The sequence below is a fragment of the Aptenodytes patagonicus genome, chromosome 5, assembly GCF_965638725.1.
Source record: "Aptenodytes patagonicus chromosome 5, bAptPat1.pri.cur, whole genome shotgun sequence".
NCBI lineage: Eukaryota > Metazoa > Chordata > Aves > Sphenisciformes > Spheniscidae > Aptenodytes > Aptenodytes patagonicus.
In genome coordinates, this window is record NC_134953.1 from 16527968 (window position 1) to 16552092 (window position 24125).

The window sequence follows — 24125 nt, forward strand, 5'->3', positions numbered from 1 at the left end:
TTACAAGTTAGTTTCCCAATTTAGGATTGAGTGTGAAGCTTGATGCAGCTGGAAATAATCAGACTTAAGCTTTTTCCCAAATTTATAAATCAATGCAAGTATGAAAAGAAATTGTTTTGCTTTAAACATAAATAGTTACTTAATTCTTTCTGCTAATTGAAAGAGAATTGAAATGGGGTGAAGAAGACTTTATATAAAGCAAAAATACTGGAACCTGTAGAAGTAATAAATGTCAATCACCAGTAAACTAAGATATACCACTTTCTAAAATTCAGGATGACTTTGAAGTCTCTGTCCTTCTTCTCCCCATTTTTGTCAGTCTACTGAAGCGCAAAACTAAACAGGAGAACATGAAACCTCCCAGAGACTAAATAAAGATGACCACGCTGAAATGCTTCTATACGAAGTCATGTAAGGCATACATAAATTCACATGGAGAAAAATGTCATAGTGAGAGTCTGAAAGCAAGTCTGAAAATATCTGAGAACTCACATCTCTATAGATAGTTCTCCGTGGCGCTCATGGACATGCATAAACTCAGCGCAGGCATGTACTGAAATGAGATGGGGTGTAAAGAGGGCAGCAGGTTTTTACAGTTGCAAAGATTTAGTGGTTTCCCTTTTGGTAAAGGGTAGTAAATAGTCCAACACAAAGAGGTGCTTAATTATTTCCCAGCGCAAAGCCTACTTTCCATAGCTCTGTTGGAAGGAAGAACATGTTATGCTTCTAGAACATAGCAAAGCAGGTGGGCTGAATTATCATGGGTATATTTATGGCTATGATTAACAAACATATGCAAATTAGAGCTGCTTGGGATTTTTAAGATATCTCCCTCTTCGCCGCTGTCTTCAGATAGTCCCTCTGGATGGATGCAGTCAACTTCTCTTCTGCTATTGACTGAGTGACATCTGATGGACAACGTGTCTATGTGCTGCCACTGGTTTTCCTCTGCGGATGCTCACTTATTAAAGAACAAATCACTTAACAGAGGGTGAGTGGGTAGTGGGTAGTCAGGCTGAATTAAGACATTGAAAAAAGTATTTATTTTGAAGTTATTCTTTTTCATTTTATGCATATTTTCCACGTTCTGTCTACTTTTATCCTTTTGAAGAAATACTAAAATTGAGTGACTTAATCTGATCTAAATACGTACAGTTCTTTTTTGAAAATAGCTGCTTTGGGGTGACCTGTATATTTATTTTTGTCTTAGCTACCAATGTGTTGCATGATAAATTAAGATTTAACAGGACAAAAATTAATTTTGGTCATAAACCATACAGAGAAGCTAGTAATAAAACTGTCTCCTTCAGTCTTAAGATAGCAATTATTCAAGGCCTATATGCATGTTGCAAATTTATTTTTCTTATTTTCTTTCCGTAATTTACTAAGTTTGGAAGGTATTTTGAAGTTCTGTTTGTTAGACAGGGCCACTGATACTCACCATCTTCCCTTATCAATTCATGGTACATTTACTACTGACTTTTCCGATACTTCTTTCTTCTCTATTTTTTTCTTGTTACATCGTCTTAGAGCTTTGAGGATATTTTTTCTGTGTCTTTCTTCATTTTTTTTCTTTCTTTTAGTGGAATCCCCTTTCATAAGCCTCACCTATTTCACTTTACAGTGCTCCTTTCTTTTCTTGGTATTGGTGGCCCCATAACATGAAAAGTGAGATTTAAGAGATAAAGGTGGCTGTTAGCTGCTCCTGAGACCTCTGTCCTGTGTAGCCAGGGAGGGCTCCCTGCTCTGTGGGAGCATCAGAAAGCTGGGAATTTTTGCTATGGTAAGCCATTATTAGTGATTGTCTGCCACTCCTGTCAGATAAAACAATAGGAAGATACTGAAAGATGCAAACCGTAAGAATAAAAGATCAAAGGAATCAGAAATACCACCAACACTAGTTTATTTGCTAAAAACCAGTAATAATAGTTTTGCCTAGCTCTATTCCCAGTTGCTTGGAAGGAAAAACAAGAGCTCTGTTGCCAGCAGGGGAGTACCGATGTGCTGTATAAATATGATAACTAATGATCTGAGAACCAGACTTACAGGGCGGGGTGTTGCCTATGTTTGGGACTGTGATGGTTTTATTAAAATGACCAAGCAAATTGAAGAGCCTCTGGAATTTGGTTTAGAATGTTTACAGCTGACATGCGTAAAATATCAGGTGCATGAAATAACCTGAGCAGAAGGAGCAACCGGTGTTTTGTTAACTAGGTACTTGGATAATGAACAATATGACATGTTAACTTTTTAGGATATACTTTTTTTTACACTAAGTTGCAGAGCTTATGAAGACTAATTGGTTTTGCTTTTAGTATGTTAATGTATCTCTGTAAAGTTAAATAAAGGTAGTGATAGAATCTTTAATGATATTATGAGATAACAGCACTGAAAGTATGTTGAACCTATAGAATATGGTATTGCAAGCCTGTTATGGAGTTACACCTAATAGATAATTTGCTAATGAACATGTAAACTAGGTTGGCATTTTAAGGTGTTAGAGAATGGGCCTTTCATACTGCTCCTTTCAAATGACATTTCAGTGCCCATCATTCATGTTGCTTCTGTTATTTTGAGGCTGTGTGGGAACTTGTTTGCATGTTTTGCTGAAGTTTTGTGGATTTTTAACAATAAGGGTGTTAACTTGTTTCATTTATTTTGTAAAAATACAATTTGTCTTCAGTAGCCGTTGTCATGGTTTAACCGCAGCCGGCAACTAAGCACCACACAGCGGCTTGCTCTCTCCCCCCCCCAGCAGGATGGGGGAGAGAATCAGAAGAGTAAAAGTGAGAAAACTCGTGGGTTGAGATAGGAACAGTTTAATACATAAAGCAAAAGCTGCGCACACAAGCAAAGCAAAACAAGGAATTTGTCCACTCCTTCCCATCGGCAGGCAGGTGTTCAGCCATCTCCAGGAAAGCAGGGCTCCATCGTGGGTAACGGTTACTTGGGAAAACAAACGCCATCACTCCAAACGTCCCCTGCTTCCTCCTTCTTCCCCCAGCTTTATATGCTGAGCATGACGTCATATGGTGTGGGATATCCCTTTGGTCACTTGGGGTCAGCTGTCCCGGCTGTGTCCCCTCCCAACTTCTTGTGCACCCCCAGCCCACTCGCTGGTGGGGTGGGGTGAGAGGCAGAAAAGGCCTTGACTCTGTGTCAGCACTGCTCAGCAGTAACGAAAACATCCCTGTGTTATCAACACTGCTTCCAGCACAAATCCAAAACGCAGCCCCATACCAGCTACTGTGAAGAAAATTGACTCTATCCCAGCTACAACCATCACAGCCATGACTGTTTAGAGGAACAAACCTAATAAATTAACTACAAAACTGATTCACCTCTAAAACAAAAACAGGAACTCTTCTTTTTTTTTTTTTTTTTTTGCCAGTTTCAATGATCATTATTACCTCTGTCTTATCAGTTTTGTAGCAATCACATAAAACCAGTAAATAACTAATTAACAGGTTGCTCTGCAGATGTGTCATCTGAGCATTGGATCCCTATATCACAAAAATAATAGAGATGGGCAAAGGCTATAAAACTTTAACATGAATGGAGAAGAAAACAGCCAGCAGAGATGATGACAGGGTAGTGGTTGAGTAACAGACAAGCTAGATGGTTTTATCTGTTGCACTTCAAAACAAAATAGCATCAGGATCTCTGAGGAAATTATACTGAAGTGGAAGAGGAACCAGCAATACAGATACAGTCTGATGCAAAAAGCAGCAAAGAAATGAAAGGGACTTTTATTGGAGCTGAACGATAGAGGAGATACTGATGACTAAAAAAAGGTGGAGAAGAAATGCAGTAAAAAAGGTGTTATCTTAAAGGTGATACGCAGGTTTGGGGTGACAAGATCTGTGAATATCGGTATAGAGACAGCATAGTGGCATCCTCTGAGAAGAGGGTTACAAATATTTAAACCAAGACAAAGAACAAACATGAAGGAAAGGAACTTAAGTAATTTTTATGGATAATGGATTTCATAAGTTTAAGGCTAAGGAGCAATACTTGTTTGCAGCAAGATTAAGCTGAAGGTCATCTCATCTTTTTACCTAAATACCAAAAGTAATTTTTCCTTTTTCAGAGAATTGCATTCTCTAAAAATAATGCTCAGTGCACACAGACAGATAGTGTATAGCTTGTTGCTTGTTTGCCTGTTTCTTCAGGAGTCATCCAAGAGGTTTGCTTTTCACAAAGGAAGTGTTTTGGGTATCTAAATTAAGTCTTTGAACTTCAGCTATTGCAGAGGAACCTGGAGATGTGGGGAGGACTTGGCCTACTGTGTTATGAAAACTGTCAAGTCTGAGGTGATTGCAATGTGGGATGAGTGGGCCAAGGAGCTGAAAGCTGTAAAAAAAAAAAAAAAAAAAAAAAAAAGTCTGGCACCATTAGCGCTTTTGGTTATTTGTCTTTTTCTAATGCCTGGCCCATCTTCTCTGCCTTCCTTTCCAGAAGAAAGCTGTCCTAATCGCTTGGATCAACCTCCCTTTTTTAGGGAATTCTGCTCCCTCTGGTCCCAGCAATTTAATGTGTTCGCTGTCTTTGAGACCTTCACTGGCTATCATCTGTTGCAGAGATGCTGGGGATGGAGGGCTGGGTACCTGCTGCCCCCTTCCCAGGGCTGCCAGCTGGTAGGTGGTGACATGAACCAGCATACTGGGACTAAATGTCTAGGAAAGCCTGAGGAATATTCAGCCTATCTCTGCTAAGGCCAATGTTTACACACAAAGTTTCTTGAAGCTGCCACTCCACTCTGTTGCTTAAACATACAGAGAGTGATATGTTGTCATCTAAATACATACCCCCAGGCCACGCCCCTAAGCAAACACAGACACAGATGACTTCGATATTGTTCTTGAGACGGGTGATGGGATGGCCTGTTTCTGTTTAAAATAGTTCAGATGTTTTCATGCCAATTCTTTCTGTGGAAACAGGCTACTTATGTTTCTAATGCCTGTAGGTTTGTTCCCAGGCTCCCTGACTCTCTTTTCCTATGGCTGTTTCCTTCCCCCATCCCGAAGCCAAGAGGTTCTGGCCCTGGATTGCAGTGTTATTGCCTCCTGTTCCTTTGTCTCCTGTTTGCTGGAAATGGAGCTAACGTGTCTCAGCGTTCACTCACACTTGCTCCTTTTCTGAGTCCCAAAGGCAGCATACCTCGTCTGCAAAACGGCAAATTCTAGACATCTGTGAAGTTTCATGGTTTTAGACACACACAAACACACACACAACTTGTGTGAACTTAGAGGAGCAAGATGATTGAGATTAAGCTCTTACTATGGCTAGGAAGAAGACGGATATTTAAGATACATTTTGTTCCTCCAAAGTTGCATGGGATGCTTGTTTCTGTCCTAGGAGTAGAAGAGTGGCACTCCTCTGTTTTGCTATTCTTACCGCCTGCTCAAGATATGTGGAAACTACATCCTGAGCTCTCTGGTTTCCTCTTTTTTTATTTCTGTGTTTTCAAGCTTCCTCCTCACATTCCCTGGAGCCTTATCAGAGTACAAATGCCTGCCTCCGGGGCTGCTGCTTTTGTTTTCTTATGGAAATGACTGCGACACAGTATCCGCTGTTGCCTTTTGCTGGTTTGTGGATTGCATTCAGAGGTTTGCCCAAAGGCAGGAGGATCAGCAGGCAGAACCAAACTGCTCTGGCAAATCTGGATCTGACCCTCTGTGGAAGAGGAAGTCTGCATCTCATGTCACATGAGACTACAAAGTCCACCCTTCCCCTCCTCTGTCACAGCCAAAGGGGGAAAGTTTGTTTCATCACTGTCTCTTACACCTAAACTGAATGGCTGCAAAGTAGCGTGCAACATCGTTCTCTGCTCCTGCAGCTGCGGAAACACTATTCACGTGTTTATCAGTCCCTCACTTAAAGTAGATCATCTTCAACTCAGAAATATGTTTCCTGCAGCTCTATGAAGGACCTGGATGTTTTTAGGTGTAGAAAACCGTAACTGTCACAGTTCACAGCAACCCTTCCCCACGGGGCCCTTATGCTCCAGGTGACAACTTCCTCTTGTGTGAAAACGCTGCTGCGTGTTTCATGGTCACTGACTAACGATGGTCCATCCTTCCCCATAAAGGTTTCATCTGTCTCAGTTTGAAACTGAACTTCCTCAGGCAAAAAAAACTGTCACTGGCAGACTTGTATAAAAAAGCTTATTGTAGTTTCTCAGGTACACACACAATTTTAAAGGATATGAAATAGGTCAGTCTGAGCATCCATAAGAGGTTTTAGACGTGGCTTGGAGTCACGTCTATCGGTCTCTGAGGCGGGCCTGTAGAGATCTTCCACTTGTTAAATTTGGACTCCTCAGCCCAGCTGACTGAGCTGCTTGAGTTTCTAGCTGTAGAGGCGGTGGGTCTAAACACAGCCATATGAAAATCAGTCCTAAATTCCAACTATATGTTTTTAAAAACTACCATTCAGTGGGGTTTAATTAATTTAATGTATGGTATTTTTTATATAACTGTTTTATTTCCTGTGATGACACTCTACCAGCAGGTATTCTTTGCAGAAGTCAGTGTGTGACTGGTACATAAGTGCTAGCACTTTTATCAGTCTTGGTTTTAAAAAAAAAAAAGTCAATAGTATTTCTTATTGATAAATCTGTGCGGTTGCTGTTTATTACATTGAACACTTTCAAAGTTGTATTTATCAACTCAGCATTTTATCAACTGCACTCTTATTTTTACAAGAATTGGTGTCAAGGTGACCAACACAATTACTTCTGCTATGCTAAACTCTTTAAAAATGTTGGCCTGTTATCACTGGAGGTAAGGTCAGTTCTCCTTTACTTGGGCTGCCCAGGCCAATTTTTCTGCATAAGATGACAAACGCTTACAGTCCACCTTCATCTTTGTCTGCTGAAACACTGCTCCCTGTGCTTTTGAACCAAAGCTGACAATAATTCAGAAAGAATTTAACTCTTCCTGCCTCTCCTCAGGGCAAGATCTCTGAAAGCTGGTGGTGGGCACAGAGCTGGATGGTGTCCAGCTATAGGGCAGCATGTCCTCTTGTCTAGCTGCAAAGAGAAGCCCCAGGAGCCAGGAGGGTGAACTGGTAAAAGTGATGCCTCAGAGCAGACCAGGCTTTGGCACAGGCAGGGCATGGCAGCCAGCTGCAAGTGGTGGTGGCGGCCTGTGCTCCAGTGACTTCATCCTCTGGGCGACCAGCGGGAAAGGCACGTGGGGAGGGGGAAGAGCCCCAGAAGCTGGGAAGCTGGTGGCCACCGCTCTGAGAAGGAAGTGAAAGAACGGGGGTAGTTGGCAACTTCCTTTGGAGTGGGAGGCTGACGGATCCGTAGGTGGGAGCGTGGGGGGACGCGTGGTGCCTGGAAAGCGCCTGAATGTCAGAGGCTGTACAGAAAAGTTGCTGAGACTCCTCCAGCGCTGTCCTGTATTTCTTATTTGCGTGGAGTCAACCTGGGAGGTGCGCAGGGGCTCAGCAGGGATAAAAGGCGGGGGCGGGGAAGGGTTCCCTTCAGGCCTTCCTGGCAAGTAGTCAAAAATGGGTTCTTTCCTGAAGTTCCCCAGGAGATACAGCCAGAGGTGCGAGCCTCATTCTATGGGGCAGGTAGGTGCAGGAGGTGACTTGTCAGCAGTTATTGCAAATTTATCTCCTTTCATGGTTTGTTGTTTTTTTTCTGTGGGCTGGACCTTATATCTGGAAACAAAGAAGGTCATCTCTTCTCAGGACAGTTCTTCTCTTCGTGTACCTCACTGGTGTGAAGGGTATCTGCTCAGTCTTATGCAACTTAAAAAAAAAAAAAACCCAAACACCTAACAAAATACTTTCTCTCCACAGCCAAAATGACATCTCCCCCCGGGAGCCAGCGATGCAATCCTGCTTCAGACCACGGCTCCAGTGGAGCCAGCGGCGGCCGTTCCCTCGGGTAGCCCCCCGGGCGCGCACCGCTCCCCCCGGCCGTGCGGGACCCTCCGACCCGGCGGAGGAGCCCAAGGCGCCGGTAACGCGGCAACTCTGAGGTAATCTGTGCTTGAAGAAAAGCAGGAGGTCAGCCTGCAAGTTAGATGGATTGAGTCATGTAGAGTTAAACTAACCCCTCCCACAGCCATGGACCACTAAAGCGCCCATTTTCATGAGCACCTCTCACTAAGGCAGCTCAGAGCCGGCAGAGGCTGAGAGAGGAAGAGGGGGGGAGAGAGGGAGGAGGGAGCGAGCACCGGCACTGATGGATGAGCCAAAGGGTAAGGACAGAAGCGAACCGCTGATCTCCAAAAGCAGCCCTGACCCCCGGCGAGGGGGCGCGGAGGGGAGGCAGGGCTCGGCGGGGCGCCCCGGGTTGGCGGCATCCCGCGGCCGGCGCTCGGGGGAGGCTGTGCATATTCATGAAGAGCTCCTTCAGGTTTGCCAGTCAGGAGGGAGCTGCGGCTGCGGCATCCCCGGGCGGCGCGTCCCTCCCTCCGCGCCCGCGGAGCGCTGCCGGCGGTGGGCGAAGGCTCCGCGGCGGGGGCTCGCCTGGGTGGGCGCAGCCTTGCCGCAGTCCTCCCCCGGGCGACACCAGCTTCAAGCCTTTGGACTCCTGGCCGTTTCTGAAGGGACGATGTCAACTTGTGGCTGGGGTGGCCGGGAGGGGGGGCCGCGGCTGCTCGGGGGAAGCTGGAGGTGGCCGCGGGCTGGCGGGTCCCCCGGCGCCGCAGCGGGGCGGGCGGGAACGGAGGCTCCGCGCCGGCGTCTGGCAGAAGTTTGGCCGCGTCGGTGCGAGGGATTCCCTCCCTCGCCGCGCAGGGGAAGAGCCGGCGGTGACTCCCCCGGCTGCAGCCCGCACTGCCCGCGGGGCCGGTGCCGAGCTCCCGCGGCGCCGAGAACCGCACTCCAAGGACGAAGGGGGGGGGGGGGGGGGGGCGGGAGAGCGAAAACTCAGTGGAAGTATTGGCTGTTAGGAAACCGCGGTGGAAGGCGATAGCTCTGAGGCTGGAAGAATTGCTGTGCCGGGTACGAGGGGCTCCGGGTGCGTGGGCTCGGGCCGGAACCGGCTCGGGAGAGGGGGATTCCCCGCTCGGCACCCTGGCAAGCCCTCTCGGCTTAACTGCGGTCCTAGGGGTCGGGGGAGGGACTCGGCGTTAGCTAGCGATGCTTATTGCACGGCAATTTTTCTACGAGATAGGCGTCTTGTAGCAGGGTTTGCCTTTTATCATCGGCTGGCGTGGTGCACGTAGCCGCGCTAGTCACACAACGTTTGGCAGAAACATTTCCTAGTTTAGTATCGGCTTCTGCCTATCTGGGTGCCTTGCCCTCTGTTTACAGCAACTACTGCAATACGGTCCATCTTTCTATACTGCTGGCAGTACTAGGCTCTGTGCGGGGCTTTTAAACACAAAGCAGGAACTCGGACAAATAGGCAAGAAGCGGTAAACTGGAGAAAGACCTGGGCAGAAACTTAGCCATTAAATTGAGAAGCTTAGGGATAATAGTTTCCGCTATTTTGGTAGTTCCTTGTTCAGTACCAGGTGGAAGTCTCTCATTTATCATTGTTATGACAACAGGGAATCAAAATGTGATTTTTTTTTTTTTTCTTGGAATAAATAAAATGGTAAACTAGACCTCTCCAAGTTTTTAACTTCATAGAATGTAACGAATGGCATTTGAGTGGAAGAAGCATTTTCTCAGTCTGACGTACATCAAAATTTAAAGCAAAGACTGGCAGAAGGAGAAGGTTAGCTCATTAACTTACGCAGTCATGTGTGAAGCTGGAAATTTAGAAATAATTTGCCTCTGCTGCAGAGGGAGATAAGAATAGCTTTGAAACCAGTCTTTAAAAAGTTTCATTCCAAAAATGAAATGTAATGTATGAACGGAGATGCCTTTTCTAGCGAGGTGAAGAATCACGGGGAAGAAACTTAGATGATGAGAACTGATTTAGCAAAGAGGACCAAATGAGCCTTCTTTTAGAGAGTGGGATTTTAAAGAGACAGAAGGAAACTGAAGAAAACTGACAGTTACTGCTCGAGCTAATTGCAGAAGAGGTGGTGATGGTGTCAGAACGGGCCGGCCTGCAGAAAATGCAAGTTGTCTTGCAAGTGCCTAATGAAAATTGGTGCAATGAATAGCAAGAAACCGCATTTCATGTGTGTGGGAGAAGAAAACACGAGGCAGTGTTTTTGAAAACGCCTCTCAGTATTCTCTTCCAGAGGCAGCAATCAATAGGTTCAACACGGGGGAGTCCAGGACAGGCAGTATCTGTCAGCTAGTAGGAAAGTTTCCACCTTGAAATGAGGCACGAATGCACACCGAGGGCACGTCCTTGCCTCAGAAAGGAATTACTAGGGAGTGTTTCAGTGAGAGGCCTGTTTCCTGGGAGTCTTGTCCACAGGGACTGTAACAAACAGGTTTGAAATGCTACTGTTCTGTTTTAGGAAGCCCGTATTTTGAATAGTGATACTGTCAGCTCTGCCTTGAAATTTGGATCAATATGCTAACACGGCCAAGGAAGGAATTCTGCTTGGGGTGCTACAGAGCAACAGATTATATCAATGATCAGTATGAATACCTTCTTGGGCAGAAAACGTGACATAGTCTGAAAAATATACGTTACTGAAAAATGTATGTGGGGGGCTTCAGTCTGGGGAAAGCATGATGCTGATCTCACGCAGACAGCAGTAAAAAGCCGTAAACGTTCTAAAATATATAGATTTTAACATAAAAGCTACTGAACTGAACAAGAGGTAGTGAGTCTGGTTTGGAGCTCTATATACGTGATGAATTAATCACTGCTGTCGGATGACTGCTCTCTATGGACCAGTGATTGTTCCAGCATGGAACAGTAATAAAACCAAATCTGATGGAAAAAAGTAAAGGAATGTGAATGAAGATTGCAAATTTAAAGAATACATACTGACCAGCACTCCAAAACCAAGAATGAGGATGACTGGCTAGTTCGTTCAGGCAGTGAAGGCAGCAAGTAGAAGTTAACCCAAGTAAATGGAAAGGAAGTGGAGAAAGAGGAAATGGAGAACATCTGAGAGAAAATACAGGCTGTGAATTGTGGAAGATTATTTAGACAAAATAAAGATGTCAGGGGAAAATCTAAAGTCAGCAGGACCAAGCACAATTCAAAGGAGGCGTTCTGTGTGTCTTAGGAACAAAACAATGTATTGCATAATCATTATGGAGGTGGATAGGGTAAGATTTTAATGATGATGCAGAAAAAAACCCACGGAAGTGTTGGTTAAATACTTTTCCAAATTTGGGGGAAAAAATAAATTCTGATATGAAGGAATATTTCATGGAAGTATTATAGCTAAATAGCCTGTCTTGTAGATGAACATTTTTTGGGGAAACAAAGTTTTATAACAATTTGAAATTAAATGTGCCAAATACTTACTGAGAAGATCTATGCTCAATGAATAATTTTCAACAAACTAGAGTAGAACACTAGGGATATCCCAGGCGATGGGAAGGATGCTATTGTTGACCCAATATCCCAGAAGTATGATGGTGGGTAGCCTAGAGCACTATTGCCAATTTAGTTTGACATCAGTTCTACCTAAATTACTGGATAGATCTCCCCAATAATAAAGTTTTAATAGCCAGTTTGATCATATTCTTTTGGTTTTGTAAAGGCTAAGACTTACCAAAGTAGCTTTCAGAATAATGTTGTTGTTGAAATGGATAGCACTGTCCAAATGGATAATGGGAAGGAATGTATCGAAAAGGAAATTGCTCATCCCAGATGGAAGCAAGTCTGTGAGTTCATGTGGTCCCCTCAAGTGAGCATATTAATCTCCCTCCTAGAACGCAGATAGTCCCGCCTGCAAGAGTCTGCAGCAAGAACTTCAAGGAACATAATCGTTTAGGAACTCGGCTAGAGAATGCACTTATAAGGGAGGGGAGGGGGGAGTATTTCAGGTACTGATAGACCCTTTTCATTTGTCCTTGCTTTCTTGAAGGCTTTTTTTGTTACAAAGTAAGACAGCTGATTTAACAAAATAGATGCCAAACAAGCCTGGCGTGATTCTCGTTTGGAAAAAACAGGATGCATTTTGTCTTATGCATGTTATCACTATTAACATCCTCCTCTTGATTTATTTCTTCAAATGAGGCTGGAGGCTCATCGAAGTTCTAGGGGGAAAAAAAGGGATTCTTAAAAATTGAGTGAATATTGAATAAATCGGGGCTGTAACTTAAGGGACTTCTAAAGCCTGACTTCCCTGATGTCCTGACTTCCTTCCCATGAACCACCTCGCAAAAGGGGAACTGGAAGAACTGATCTCCCTGGTTGGTATTTGATAGCCACGGGGTGGGTTATGAGCGTAAGGACTGGGAAGGCAACTGGTCCTTTATCTGATCTGTTTTCCAGCTAATTGTTTGCGCTTGTTTTATTTTTCAGAGATGGCAAATGTGGTTGAAAACAGTAAATACGAGTATCTCCCCTGTTTAAACTTCTCCGCAGCAATAGATGCATTTCTGATGATGTTCCGATTACAAAAGTTTCCCTCTGACTCTCCAGCAAAGAATGAACTAATGGATTAAGACCTGGGTAACAACAGACCTCAAAAATAGTTATCAAAGGAAATCATCGTTAAAACAGCTGTGTTTTCAGAAGTATTCTGCAAGAGGCCTGATGACATTAGACATTTTCAATAATGATCTAAGAAGTATAAAATCATTGCTGATTTACAGATGGAGCTTGTCAGTGCTAGGAAGACCAGTACAAATACCAATTAAGTCAGAGGAAAAAGTCTAAGGAAGCCAAGAGTGGTTGGAAACATAAAGAGCAAATAATAGGCTTCAAGCCAAGCTTGTAAAAGCACAGCTAATGCAACTTTGGGAGGAAAAATGGTCATTCAAATCCTGAATAGACTAGAAAGATTTCCAGACAATGTTGTCCGGAAAAAATATGCAGAGGTGTTGTGTATGTATGTATGCATGTGACAGCCATAACTCATAGTTTATTTGCTTTATAAAGCAATTTTTTTTTGTTTGGGAGAAAGTTGTCCTCTAGTCAACCTTACTGTGACCGCTGCAACCTGTGTTTACCTCTTGACTTGTAATTACCAGAAATATGTAGAAAACCTTCAAGGAATTTCTAGAGGAGAAAGAATACATTTAAGAGGCTGGACATCTGAAAAGGGAAGGGTTACAAAAGCTGTAATAATTGATAATCCTTTTGGCCTTTCCTAAGTTGTATAACTGGCTTAGTATGGTGCAAAAATATCAAGCTTGGTCACATTCCATCTTTTCCTAAGACATCTTTGCACCTTTAGCACCTGTGGGGTTGGGAGCAATTAGCAAACCCGACTGGGTTTGAACCCAGTGTCCAATGACGGTGTTCCATGGAACTGGATCTGGTTTGAAGTGTGTTCAGATAGAGGCCAGGTTCTCAGCTTGGAAATGATCTGTTCAAGGTGGTTAGGATGTAGTTAAGGACAGAAGCGTTTAGGCTGAACTTTGGGGTGAAGTGAATGATACTACGATGACTTTGGGGAGCCAACCCATAAAGGATTAATATTGCGAGAGACCGATCAAACTTAAATTGTAAAATTCTGGGTCACCTTCATAAGAGAAGCACCCCTGTTGATTTTCTGAAAGATGAGTTAGGTGGGACCATTTCTTAAATTGTATTTACTTACGGTTTTGTCAGCTAGATGCGAGAACTGGCTTCATCTCTCAGCTCAGTGGAAACTTCTCTTCCCTGAGCAGAGCTGAAGTTTTATCACAGGTGCTTCCATCAGCATTTCCTAGCCACAGAGCTGTTGCCAGTATGCTTGCATGGGGAGCAGCAGACCGTAAGGGTGCACTTCTACAGCCGGCGTAATTTGACGTAAATCTGTGCCGCTGCTGAAAGAGAAAAGAAAAGGCGCCTGTCCTTGTCCCTAGCCTTGTTCTTTTTTTCTGCAAAAACTTTCAGCTTGTCTGGCTTGAAAGCCAACACCAGCCCAAGTGAGAGAACAGAAGGAGGCAAGGGTAAAAGTCACTCAGATTAAAGTTATTGGCGGGGGGGCTTCACTGTAAGACAAGGAGAGACACAAAAACAGCCCTGTGCTCTGAAACAGTGCTGCATTAGCAGTACAAATTAAGAAATGAGTTAAGGGAAAAAGTGTGAGAGACCAGATGGAAGGGAACAGAGTCGGCTAAGTGCACACTGAACAAATTCATCTGCTCACGTCTTCTCATGCATTCGCTCCCCCCAAATGCAGCTGGAAAAATCAGTTTCCCAACCTGCTCTTTGGGCTCCTCATCCCTCTGTCCCTTGTGCTGCGCTGGCTGTTCTTGTTCAAGAGTGATGCAGGCAGTGTAGCGGTCACTGCTGTCACTACTCTGTCAGTGCTCAGCCACCACCAGCAATGCTACAACTCTGCCTGTTACAGTTCTTGTCTGAACCCTTTTGGGCTCTTTGTGGTCCCTTCCAGCTTGGGAAGAGCTTTCCGTGTCTGCCTTCACATTGCCTTTCAAATTCTCCTTGTAATGTCAACATACTTTGTAGGCAGGGATTAAGCTTCTGGTATGAGGAGACGTGCCCATCAGTCTGACCCGCACTGTCCCATGCTCCCTTGTGACCTTCATCCAGCTGTACTCTACATCCCTTCTTACTAAAAAGTAACCCTTACGGGGTGGCTGGATGGTTTACAGGCTAGGACTTGCACCTTTGAGTGAGCATTTTTATTTTGCATAAGTAGAAGTTAAAGGCTCTTAGTTCGGTTTGTATTCTCCCCTTTGTTTCTGATCCTCCTGAGAATCTTTGCCCTGATCATATAGGGTGGTGAATGCCAGATCGTTCCTGGGGAAGAGAATGAAAAGAAAATGGACTTATTTTTACAAAGGAATGAGAATTAGCTTGTTTTTTCATTAACTATCTGCTATCTCTCAGCCAAAGCTCAAACTATAACTGGCCTTTGAGCTGTGTGCGCTGCCTGGAGAAGGTGAATCAGCAGCTCGAGACATAGAAACCACTTCAACCCCTCAGTCAGTTCTCAGTGCTTTCACACTCAGCTCCAAGGGCTCCCAAGACAGCGAAGTGGCAGAAACTGCCAGTACTGCTGCTGTGGTTTCTAACGTTCACTAATAGTGACACTGCAGCTGGGGGCAGGGAAGGCAGCAGCCTCTGCACCTTCCTCCCTGGGCTGTAGCAAGAAGGGGGATACTCCTCCAAAAGTGAGGGATGGAGGGAATTTGGAGACCCTGCAGCACAGCTGATGGGATGGAATCATCCATGGCGCATGGCAAAGCCCAGGAAGCAGGCATGCAGCGGGAGAGAAGATGGAGCTCCTATATGGAGCATGAGCTTGGTGGTGGGGACAGGTAACGGAGTGGGATTTGTTCCTCTGCTGAAAACTGTCCCTCCCTCCTACCTGCTCTTTGCCAGAATGGCAGTGGGCAGCTCTTGCCAGGGAGAACATCTGCTCTTGGCCAAGATCAGCCCTTAGCTGCTGGCTCCAGCTGCTTTGTGGGAAACGCACTGGGAATCTGCAATTTTGCCTTGAATTGAATGTGCCCAATCTACAGCTTCTATATATTTAGTCTTGCTTTCCTGAAATAGTATAGGAAGCTAACTGTTTGTCAGCTTTGTCTGAGGCTGCAGTAAACATGAAACCAGCTGAAGCTGGAAAGAACTTTATTCTGGTAAAGCTAGTGGTCAGGTTCTTGTTTACAAGACTCAGAAATACTGTTGTGACAAAAAGCATGAAAGCCATAAAGAGAAGAAGAAAAGAATGTTCCAGCAGTGTTGTTCAGGATTTATTCTGTCATTAGCCAGAGAGAATTAAGACCTTATTTTGAAATGAATCAGTTGCAAGTTTAAAGATAAGTTTAGGAAGTGGTTTTAACACATGAAGTTGGGTTGAGCTATGTCTACCTTGCCTGATGAAAAGGACAGTCAGACCACTGCTCCTTTCCCACACTGCGCTCATGACTCTGTCAGCCTGACCAGAGAACTTAACCCATCTAAAGAGTAGCCTTGTAAAAAAAAAATATATAGATATAAAAATTAGAAAAGGAATCTGCACTTGTACAAGTGCGAGGTGGAACTATGGCAAAAGGCAGAGGTAGGATAGTCCCTTTTTGTGGCAGAGCAGGGGAGTTAAGCCAACTGTGAAGCTAAGCCTTTGCACTTCATCTTAAAAATAGTGTTTTACAACAGAACTTGGCCCCATACTATGAACTCCTTGTTAAAGACAGTAATTTTACAGTTGCTTTTTAGGTTACAAAGCGTGTCTCAGCTCCAGAGACTAGTAATTTCTCTACCAATTTAAGGACCTTCTAGTGTTGTGGCCACTTGGTGTCTGTGAGAATGCTAACTGGATCCCAGAAGCCTTGCTGGGAATAGATGCGCTTCTGTAAATAGGGATCTTGGAGAGCCTCTTCTACCCATTTACTTCTCAGGAGACTGTAACCATAAATTTACATTGTAATATATTGCAAACCACATTTCAGGAACTTTTGGTGTGGTGTAACAGTTAGTCTTTAGGTTTACTGGCATTTCATAGAGATTATATATAATGCAGCAGGACTGCTCTTAGGTAGTCCCTAACGCCTTTATAAAGTAGTAAACAACTTTTTTAACTCTACTGGTCTCTCCTACCTCTACCCCTGAAGTCAGACTGAGGGAAGGAAACACAGGGAATGCCTTCTTTCCTGCTACGGGGCTCTGCTGCCTGAGTTTCTTTTTTTCAGCATGTTTCTCCTAACCTAAATGACATTTTCCATTCTTTCCCACGTTTTTAAAGTCATAGCAGAACTACATAGATCTTGTAGTATGAGTCGTGTGTGTACTTTACTAGACCAATAATCTCCAAGTTGCTATTAGTCTGGCAGAACACAAGAGAATATATCAAAATGACAGAAGATTAATTTAAGAGTAGGTGTAGCCAAAGTGTGCTGCTCCTTCCCCTGGACCCTGGGAACTCTGCCTCTGTGCGGGAGGGAGTGTGCTGCAAGCCCTGGTTCGTGAGAGCTTCCCAGGCAAGCGGATGAGGTGGTCCAGGGGACAGAGCATCAGGCTGGGTTTTTTCTGCTCTATTGTGCTTTTTCATCATCTGGGGAAATGGGGCTAATGGTGCTGACCTCTGTAAACTGCTTGGCAGTATATGGATGGAAAGCACCGTGACAAATTTAAATGTTACAATTTGTTATTAGGGAAAGGTTGAGGTTCAACAGACAGAAGAGTGTGATGGTCGGCTCCAGCATTACCTGTTTGGTATTAGCTCCCCATATGTTCTGGGCGGACAGCACTGCTGAGAGCTGGAGTCAGCTGTGAAAGCCAGAGAGTCAAGGGGAGCCTGGGAATAGTGGGAAAGCAGCGAGACAGTCCTGGCCTTGCTTGGTGTCTATGTGCTGAGAGAAGGCTGGACTCATAAGGCTGTGACATGAGCATGAGAAAATGTGTGTGCACAAAAGCCTCCTTGTGAGAGTCTCGTGGCTTTGCTGTGGGATAATTGCAGCTATCCTGTCTCACCAGGAGTTTTCTGGGGGAAGCTGAGGTTAATGCTAGCCTTGCCCTGCGAGCCTGGGTATAGGAACACCACCAGGTCTGCACTACACTGGTGACAATGGTCTCGCCCCGTACTGTCACAGGGAGCTGCTTGGCATGTGACAGGCTGAAGACAGCTCCAGCTCTAACATTGTCAGTGAGATCTTGGCTGTAAACTGTTTAAAATCCCTCGTGGTGAGTCTGGTAGTGACACCCAGGGACAGGCTGCATTGTTCCTCTCTTGGATTTCGGCATCCTTTGATTTCCAACAGACCACCGCTGGTGCTGTGCTCATGCATGCTGTGCCACGAGCTCTGTGCAGGAGACCCAGCTGCATCCGAGAAGCAGAGCTGCGTGCAGGAGCAGGCCCCAGACCAGCCCTAAAATCTGCTTCCTTTGCTGTTATTAGGGTCCCCCATAACCTAACCAAGCCAAGGAGACCTTTTCACAGCCATGATGGCCTGTGAAACGAAGGTCCCGGCACACCATGCATAAGGCAGGCATGCAACTGAAGGAGCAGAAATACTACAACCGGCCTGAAGGAAACATGAATGGAAGTGTGTGTGTGAGAGAGAGGACTAGAAGAAGCAACAGAGCAAGGGTTGAAAGAATGGTCTGTATCGATAACCGAGGATGTGACTGACTGCAGTAAAACTGGGTAAACGCTGACAGATGTGGTGTTTGTGACAAGCCCAGCAGCCTGCACCCTGATAAGCCTCACACGGATGGCTCACTAGCAGAAGGCATGGGTGCTGACAAAGCCCCCATGCAGATGACTCCTCAGGGAAAAAACTGTGCTCGGATAATAAAAGGATGACAGCAAGGTCGCAGCACATCCTGTGTGCAAGTCCTCCTCCTCCTCTCCCAGCAGGAAGGCAGACTGGGAGCTAAGGTACCTAAAATGAGGGGGAAAAAAAGGCACTGAGCAGTCACCTGTCCTTGGGCTCTCAGGGGATGATGTAAATGAGATTTTGAGGCAAAGGGATCACACCATAGTAACCACTAGTTCCTAAAGATGGCAAAAGACCTGCTCAAAAATTTTTATCTTGCCACTGAAGAGGAACCCAAGAGCTGCGGTGAGGATTTGGCATCTGGCACCCTTGGTCCCATCTCGCACAGGATCCTGCCAGAGCGCCTGGGCGAGCTCGGTGCCTGTGAGTACGGGGGGAGTGAGCGTGAGTGAGAAAATGAGTGTGACTGAAATGATTTTGAAACACATATCATCCTCCTGTTCCATAAGGTCTTGCACTGTTGCTACATTAATTTCTGTATCATAGCTACGTTAAAAACTACTTCATTCTTAAATGAGAAAAAGATGTGAAATCTTTGTTTCTAACTGGTAAGCTCATCAGACTTTAAGAAGTTTTTGTTTTGGCGTGATCAGTGGTGCAAAAACATAATCAGGTACAAATTGAGCTGTGAGAGGCTCTGAGGGCTGAAAATCATTGGGCAAAAATGTCGGACAAAACAAAACAGGAGTGCAAGGAAAGTTGTCGGATGCTTTCAGTGATGGAAAGTGCAAAGCTGAAACTACTCACCAGCCTTTTGCTTTCACCGTTCCCACCCAGAGTAAGTTGACTTCCCGTGTGTGTGTAAAGGGTGAGCAGGTCATGGCCCAGGAGGAGACCCACTGCTGAGAGTCATCTGAACAAGAGTGGTGTGGGAGCCCCGCCAGTTTATAAATGGATTTTAAAACTAGGGCTCCCACATCTGCTCTGAGGAGGCAGCCCCACAGTTTTCTCTTTGCAGAGTTACCGTACAGTTCCTATTTCTCCTTCAGCCTGCTAGCCCTCATTCCCATACTTCACATCTCTTTAAGTGAGACCCATCTCTTTGGGATCAAATCCTGCTTTCAATTAGCGTTATTGTCCTTATGAGTATCTGAAGTGTGAGTTATTTTTCTCATGTTTGTCTTTTTCCAAGTTTTATTGTTTCCTGTGTAGGATGGTGGTTTCCATAGATACCTTGGACATTATTTATCTATCCTCCCTGGATGTGCAGTTCCTCCCAATGAATTACAGTGCAATTTGTCACTTCTGTTTGAGGCCTTTGCTCCTTCATTCATATCAGTGCTATACTGAGCATTTTCATGCTGTTGTTTTAACATGTCTTGTCATCTTGATATGTTGCCTTGTGCTCTTATACAGCTTTCAATCCATATGATAGAACTCCTATCCCAGCCAGTTTTAAATTAAAAAATGGTACACTGCATGTCTATTTTAGGATTTTGTACTGATAATTGTTGGAAAGTTTAGCTAAGCTTTTCTGTGCTATGGGTAACTGTTAAACAGAACAGTGTTTTGTTATTTTTGTTCTCCTTCCCCCCTTGAGAAATGTTATCAAAGGAAAAAGTCTGGCAAAGTATTCAGGATTAGTATGGTCCTATCTGAGAGCTCAGCTAGCACTGACTGGTATTGTTTGAGACAGCTCTCGCATGAGTTTTCTCTCTTTATCCTGTTTCTACCTTGTCCCAGAGGAAAACGTAAGTCCTAGATTGCAGAGGTAGATGCTAATGTGAGTCACTGTTTGGTATTTGTGGTGAGAAAGTTGACCACTATCAGTCTTCCCAAATCCTAGCAGAAGCCAAGAAAAATCTGGACGCAGCATAAGTTAGTGCTTTCTTCTTCAGGGCTATTCTGCCCTTATCGGGCTATTTACTGCACAAGTGGGGCTGTTCTGCTGATTCAGCATCACAAGAAGTGATGCCAGGGCACCTCCAGGCCACACTTAAGGAATTGCAAAGGAGACCGTTAGAGTCACAAGTTTTCTCTTTAGCTGATTTCTAAATGGATTTGTTTTCTTTCTTGCTCCTTTGTGCCAGAGCTGTTAATAAATAACCTTTTCAATGGCCCTGCTCCTGCAGGAGACATGAGGTAAGAAGCCTGTGCTCATGTGAACTGGCTGCAAGCACTGCAGCTGGGCTGGGGATCCTGCGGCTGGAAGGTGGGCTCTGGTGTGAGCTTGGGACCTCCCGCAGCCAGAGGGAGAACAGCGCTCAGAGATGCTGGGAAATGCAGCGGTGGCAGGGAAGCAGCAGACCTGTAGCTGCTTTTTGCATGGGCCCAGGTTTGCTGGCCATTCCTGCGGCTGACAGGCTGTGCTCGTCTTGACAGAGCCAGCTGGTGGCTCTTTTCCATGCTATAAATCTGTCCCCTTTGCTGGAGTGGCCGTGTCACAAGCTTGTCGCTTCTTCAGCTGAAGTAACCTCCGTTTTGTTGGATTTTAACAGTGGAGAGTGTTGATTTCTCTGTCCCATTAAGCATCTTTGGACACACAGGCTAGAACATGGAGCAGAAAGCTGGAGGCAAGTGTTATAGAAGAGCTTGGGACTTCCTTGCTTCTATCTCCTTGCTGGGAACGGAGAGCAGCTCGTGCTCTTACTCCTTTGGGGGAGATGCAGTGAGAAGTCAGAGCTGTAATGTGCATTTGCTGGGTCCAGTCCTGGGTGCAGTCTCTGCAGATGCCTGCTCAGTCACCCAGAGGTGATGGTGGTTTAATGCCTCCGCAGCAGCCCCTTGCGTGTAACGCGTGCAGACAGGGCAGCTCAGGCACTTGTCAGAAGGATGGGTTGCTGTGACCGTCCCTTGTCCTTGTTACCACTCTGTGCCCATGCTGCCTTATCCAAAATATTTCGTGTTTGTATTTTGAACTATTTGAGGCAAGGACTGCGGGGGGTGCGGGGAGTAATGAACACATACAAATTGAAAGGCCAAACTACGGTTTGATTATAAATGGGTTTCCTTTCCTGAGCCTAATTCTCCCCTGGATTCACTGCACGTCCCAGCAATAAGTAAACTGAACTTTAGAGATTAATAACATCCTGTGCCAGCCCATTCATCCAGCAAAACTCCATTACTGTTTTGTTACATGTCTGCATGAGGCTCCAGCCCTTGCAAGGTGCTCTTCTGACCATGAAAACTTAGATTCATATTTAACTTTTACTTTTCATTACCTTTGTAACCTCCAAGAAGTATTTCTTCTCTTACACTCGGGAACTTTGTCAAGGCCTGTGCCCAGCAGCAGGCTTTGGTCCCATGTTCCTTCCCATTGGTTGTCCCGAAAAATACCACAGGGTAATTTGTTTCCTGCTATTTGAAATGGAAATTGTAGCAGCATGAGGAACAGAGCGTGATATTCATGCCAAATATCATGAGTTGAATTCTCCTCATGGTTTGTGGGAATCCTAGTTATTAAAGCTGACCTCTGAGAAATCAGTATATTTTTCCGCAAAGCTTAGACGGCGGATGCACTCCTCAGCAGGGGACAGAAACTATCCCAGCTGCTCCCCATCCTGTGTTCTGCAATGAGGAATGGAGATACCAGTGCTGACAGCTGGAGGTAAGGGGACAAATCTGGAAGTGTTTAACTAGAGAGCTATCTTTTTTATACATGCAGGCTTAACCTTGGCTTACTGAAAGGAGGCAGCGGGGCTGCTGCCCTGCCTAGATAGCAAGGGGCTTTTCACTTCATCTGCTAGAATTAATTGCAAAGGGAAGGTGCCTACAGTTTTCTCTGCTGTAGATGGGCACTATGGATGTTCAGGGAGGAAAAACTCACTGGGTATCTTGCAGGCCTGAGATACGTTCCTCTAAAAGAGCAAACACCTGTGCTGGAAATCACACTTGCAAGGGGTGGCACAATCCAGGTGTAGGCAAAATCCCAGGCACAGATAAGCACTGCAGCGGTCCCCGGCGTATGCACTCGCACGCGGGGCTGCTGGGGAATGGGCAACATCTGTCCTTCCACATACATGGCCTCATCGTCCAGGGGCTTTGCTGGTGGCTCTGCTGATGCTGCACCAACCTGGAACAGTGTTTGTGCTTCTGCGGTCGGTCTCCAATGGTTTTTGGTCCTGGGTGGGAAGTGAAACTTCAGGAGAAAAGCTGGTTGCTTTGCTCTGCAGAAATACTCAGGAAGCTCGGGTTCCCGCTGGCTGCAGCAGCGCAGGCAGCTGCTCTCTTTGCTCACATGCGGCACTTTGGGCAGCCGCATTGGTTTTTGGAAGCTAGGGAGGTGAGCCCCTGAGAGCGGTAGTGTCGCTCAACGCACAAGGTGATCCCAGGAATCTGTGATTCAGGGAAAAAAGTCCTTGAGACGTGGTGAGGGGCTTGGCGGCCTGAGCCCCTTCGAGGCAGGAAAGGTGGTCAGTGGGGAGGGCATACAGGAAAACTGGTGGCTACTGGGAGGGTGTATTTTGACGCTGCTGTAAGCGCCGGGCGCAGAGCGCACTGTGGGTGGTGAGGGGTTTGGGTGTGTTTTCTCTGCGGTCATTCCCCCTGCCAGAACCTCCTGCTGGGCGTAGCAGTATTTACAGTGCTCAGGACTTGGTGTTTTCCAGGAAGTTTCTGAACTTGCTGATCCAACGTGGGTATTGAAGAGGGGGAACAGTTGTTCTGGAGGCTATTTCCTCTCTTTCGCCATGACAAATTCTACATCCCCCTGGTGCGAGTGGCTGATGGAGCACAGGGAAGGGTGGGCTGTACTGGGTTGATGTGACTCACCCATCACCAATCGTCCTATTGCTGTCTTTAACAGCAACAACAATAATTAAATAGTTGTACACAATAGCTGCCTGGGGCTGAACTGGGAACAAGCGACCAAAGCGGATGAAGGTTAGTGCCCATTACCAGCCAGGATGCCGGAGACAGAGAAGGGCGTGACTGTCTATATAGGGATGAGGAAAGCTGATATGGTGGTGGATTTTAGTGAATGACAGAGTAATTCCTCAAAACCAAGGGTGACCATCTCATAATTTGCAATGCATTACTTCCAGCACAAGGGAAATGTATATTGGCCCCGATCTCGATAGAGAAAGAAACATTGCTATGAGAGTTACAAATTATCATACAAGTAATGCACACTTTTTCTGTGTCAACAAATAACATCTAGTAGCTGTTAAAAGAAGTGATTTCCCAAATTTAAAAATACTTGAGCTGAATCAGCGGAGTATTTAAAATAGCCAAATAGGAATGCTAATCTGAAGCAGCCTATTCACTTCTTATTCTATTCCCCAAAAGCCTTAATCCAACAGTTGAAAGTTACGCTAATTTGAAAAATAATAACATCTCTAAAAGATGCATATTTAGGGGGGGGAAAGGAAGCTGCAATTAATGCAAATTTAAAGTTGGAAAGTGTAGAAGATGGTCAAAAGAAGCATAAGGAAAAAATATGGCCAGAGATTTAAGAAGAGCAAAGAAGAATTTAAGGTTGTTGAGCACAAAAAGAAGTCTGGCAGCCCCATTGGCCCATTGCGAGTCAGCATATTAGAACTATCAATAATAACAAAACTGAAAAAGCGTCAGTGCTTAATGCTTCTTTTTTCTCTGAAAGAAAAACAAATGTCTTCACATCATGTGATAGCTAAGTATATTCAAGCAATAACTTAGGTGATAAGCTGGGGGGGGAGGAAGCCATTTTGAACTCACTGGATATTTTCGGATGAAACTTTAAGCTTTGTGGGTAATGGCAATGAATCGTCTCCAGTTAAAATATAGCTTTGATGGGCTGGTAGCAAATCGATACCAGAAGTTGCCTGGTAGGAGACTGATGTAACTGATGACAATTGTTTCTTCTGATTTGAAAACGTCTTTGATGTATGAATCCTGAAGAAATGACTACAAATGGGGTACAGGCTTAGAAGCACAGTAAACATCATATAAATGTGAAAATTAACTGTCTAAAGGTC

The 24125-nt window shown here is 45.1% G+C and overlaps 1 protein-coding gene across 2 annotated transcripts in view; it reads left to right on the forward strand.

The window, feature by feature from the left end:
* ENTPD1 (ectonucleoside triphosphate diphosphohydrolase 1) overlaps positions 1–24125 on the forward strand; it is a 58038-nt gene that overhangs the window by 17330 nt on the left and 16583 nt on the right. Inside the window, exon 2 of one of the 2 annotated variants that reach the window (XM_076338824.1) lies at positions 7816–7997. Coding sequence is in view for 1 of the 2 variants with exons in the window: in XM_076338823.1 (XP_076194938.1) it covers positions 8204–8219 (16 nt within the window). In the remaining variant the exon portion in view is untranslated. Of the gene's footprint in view, positions 1–7815; positions 7998–8194; positions 8220–24125 lie in introns of those variants that run through there. The other variant, XM_076338823.1, reaches the window with a different exon arrangement.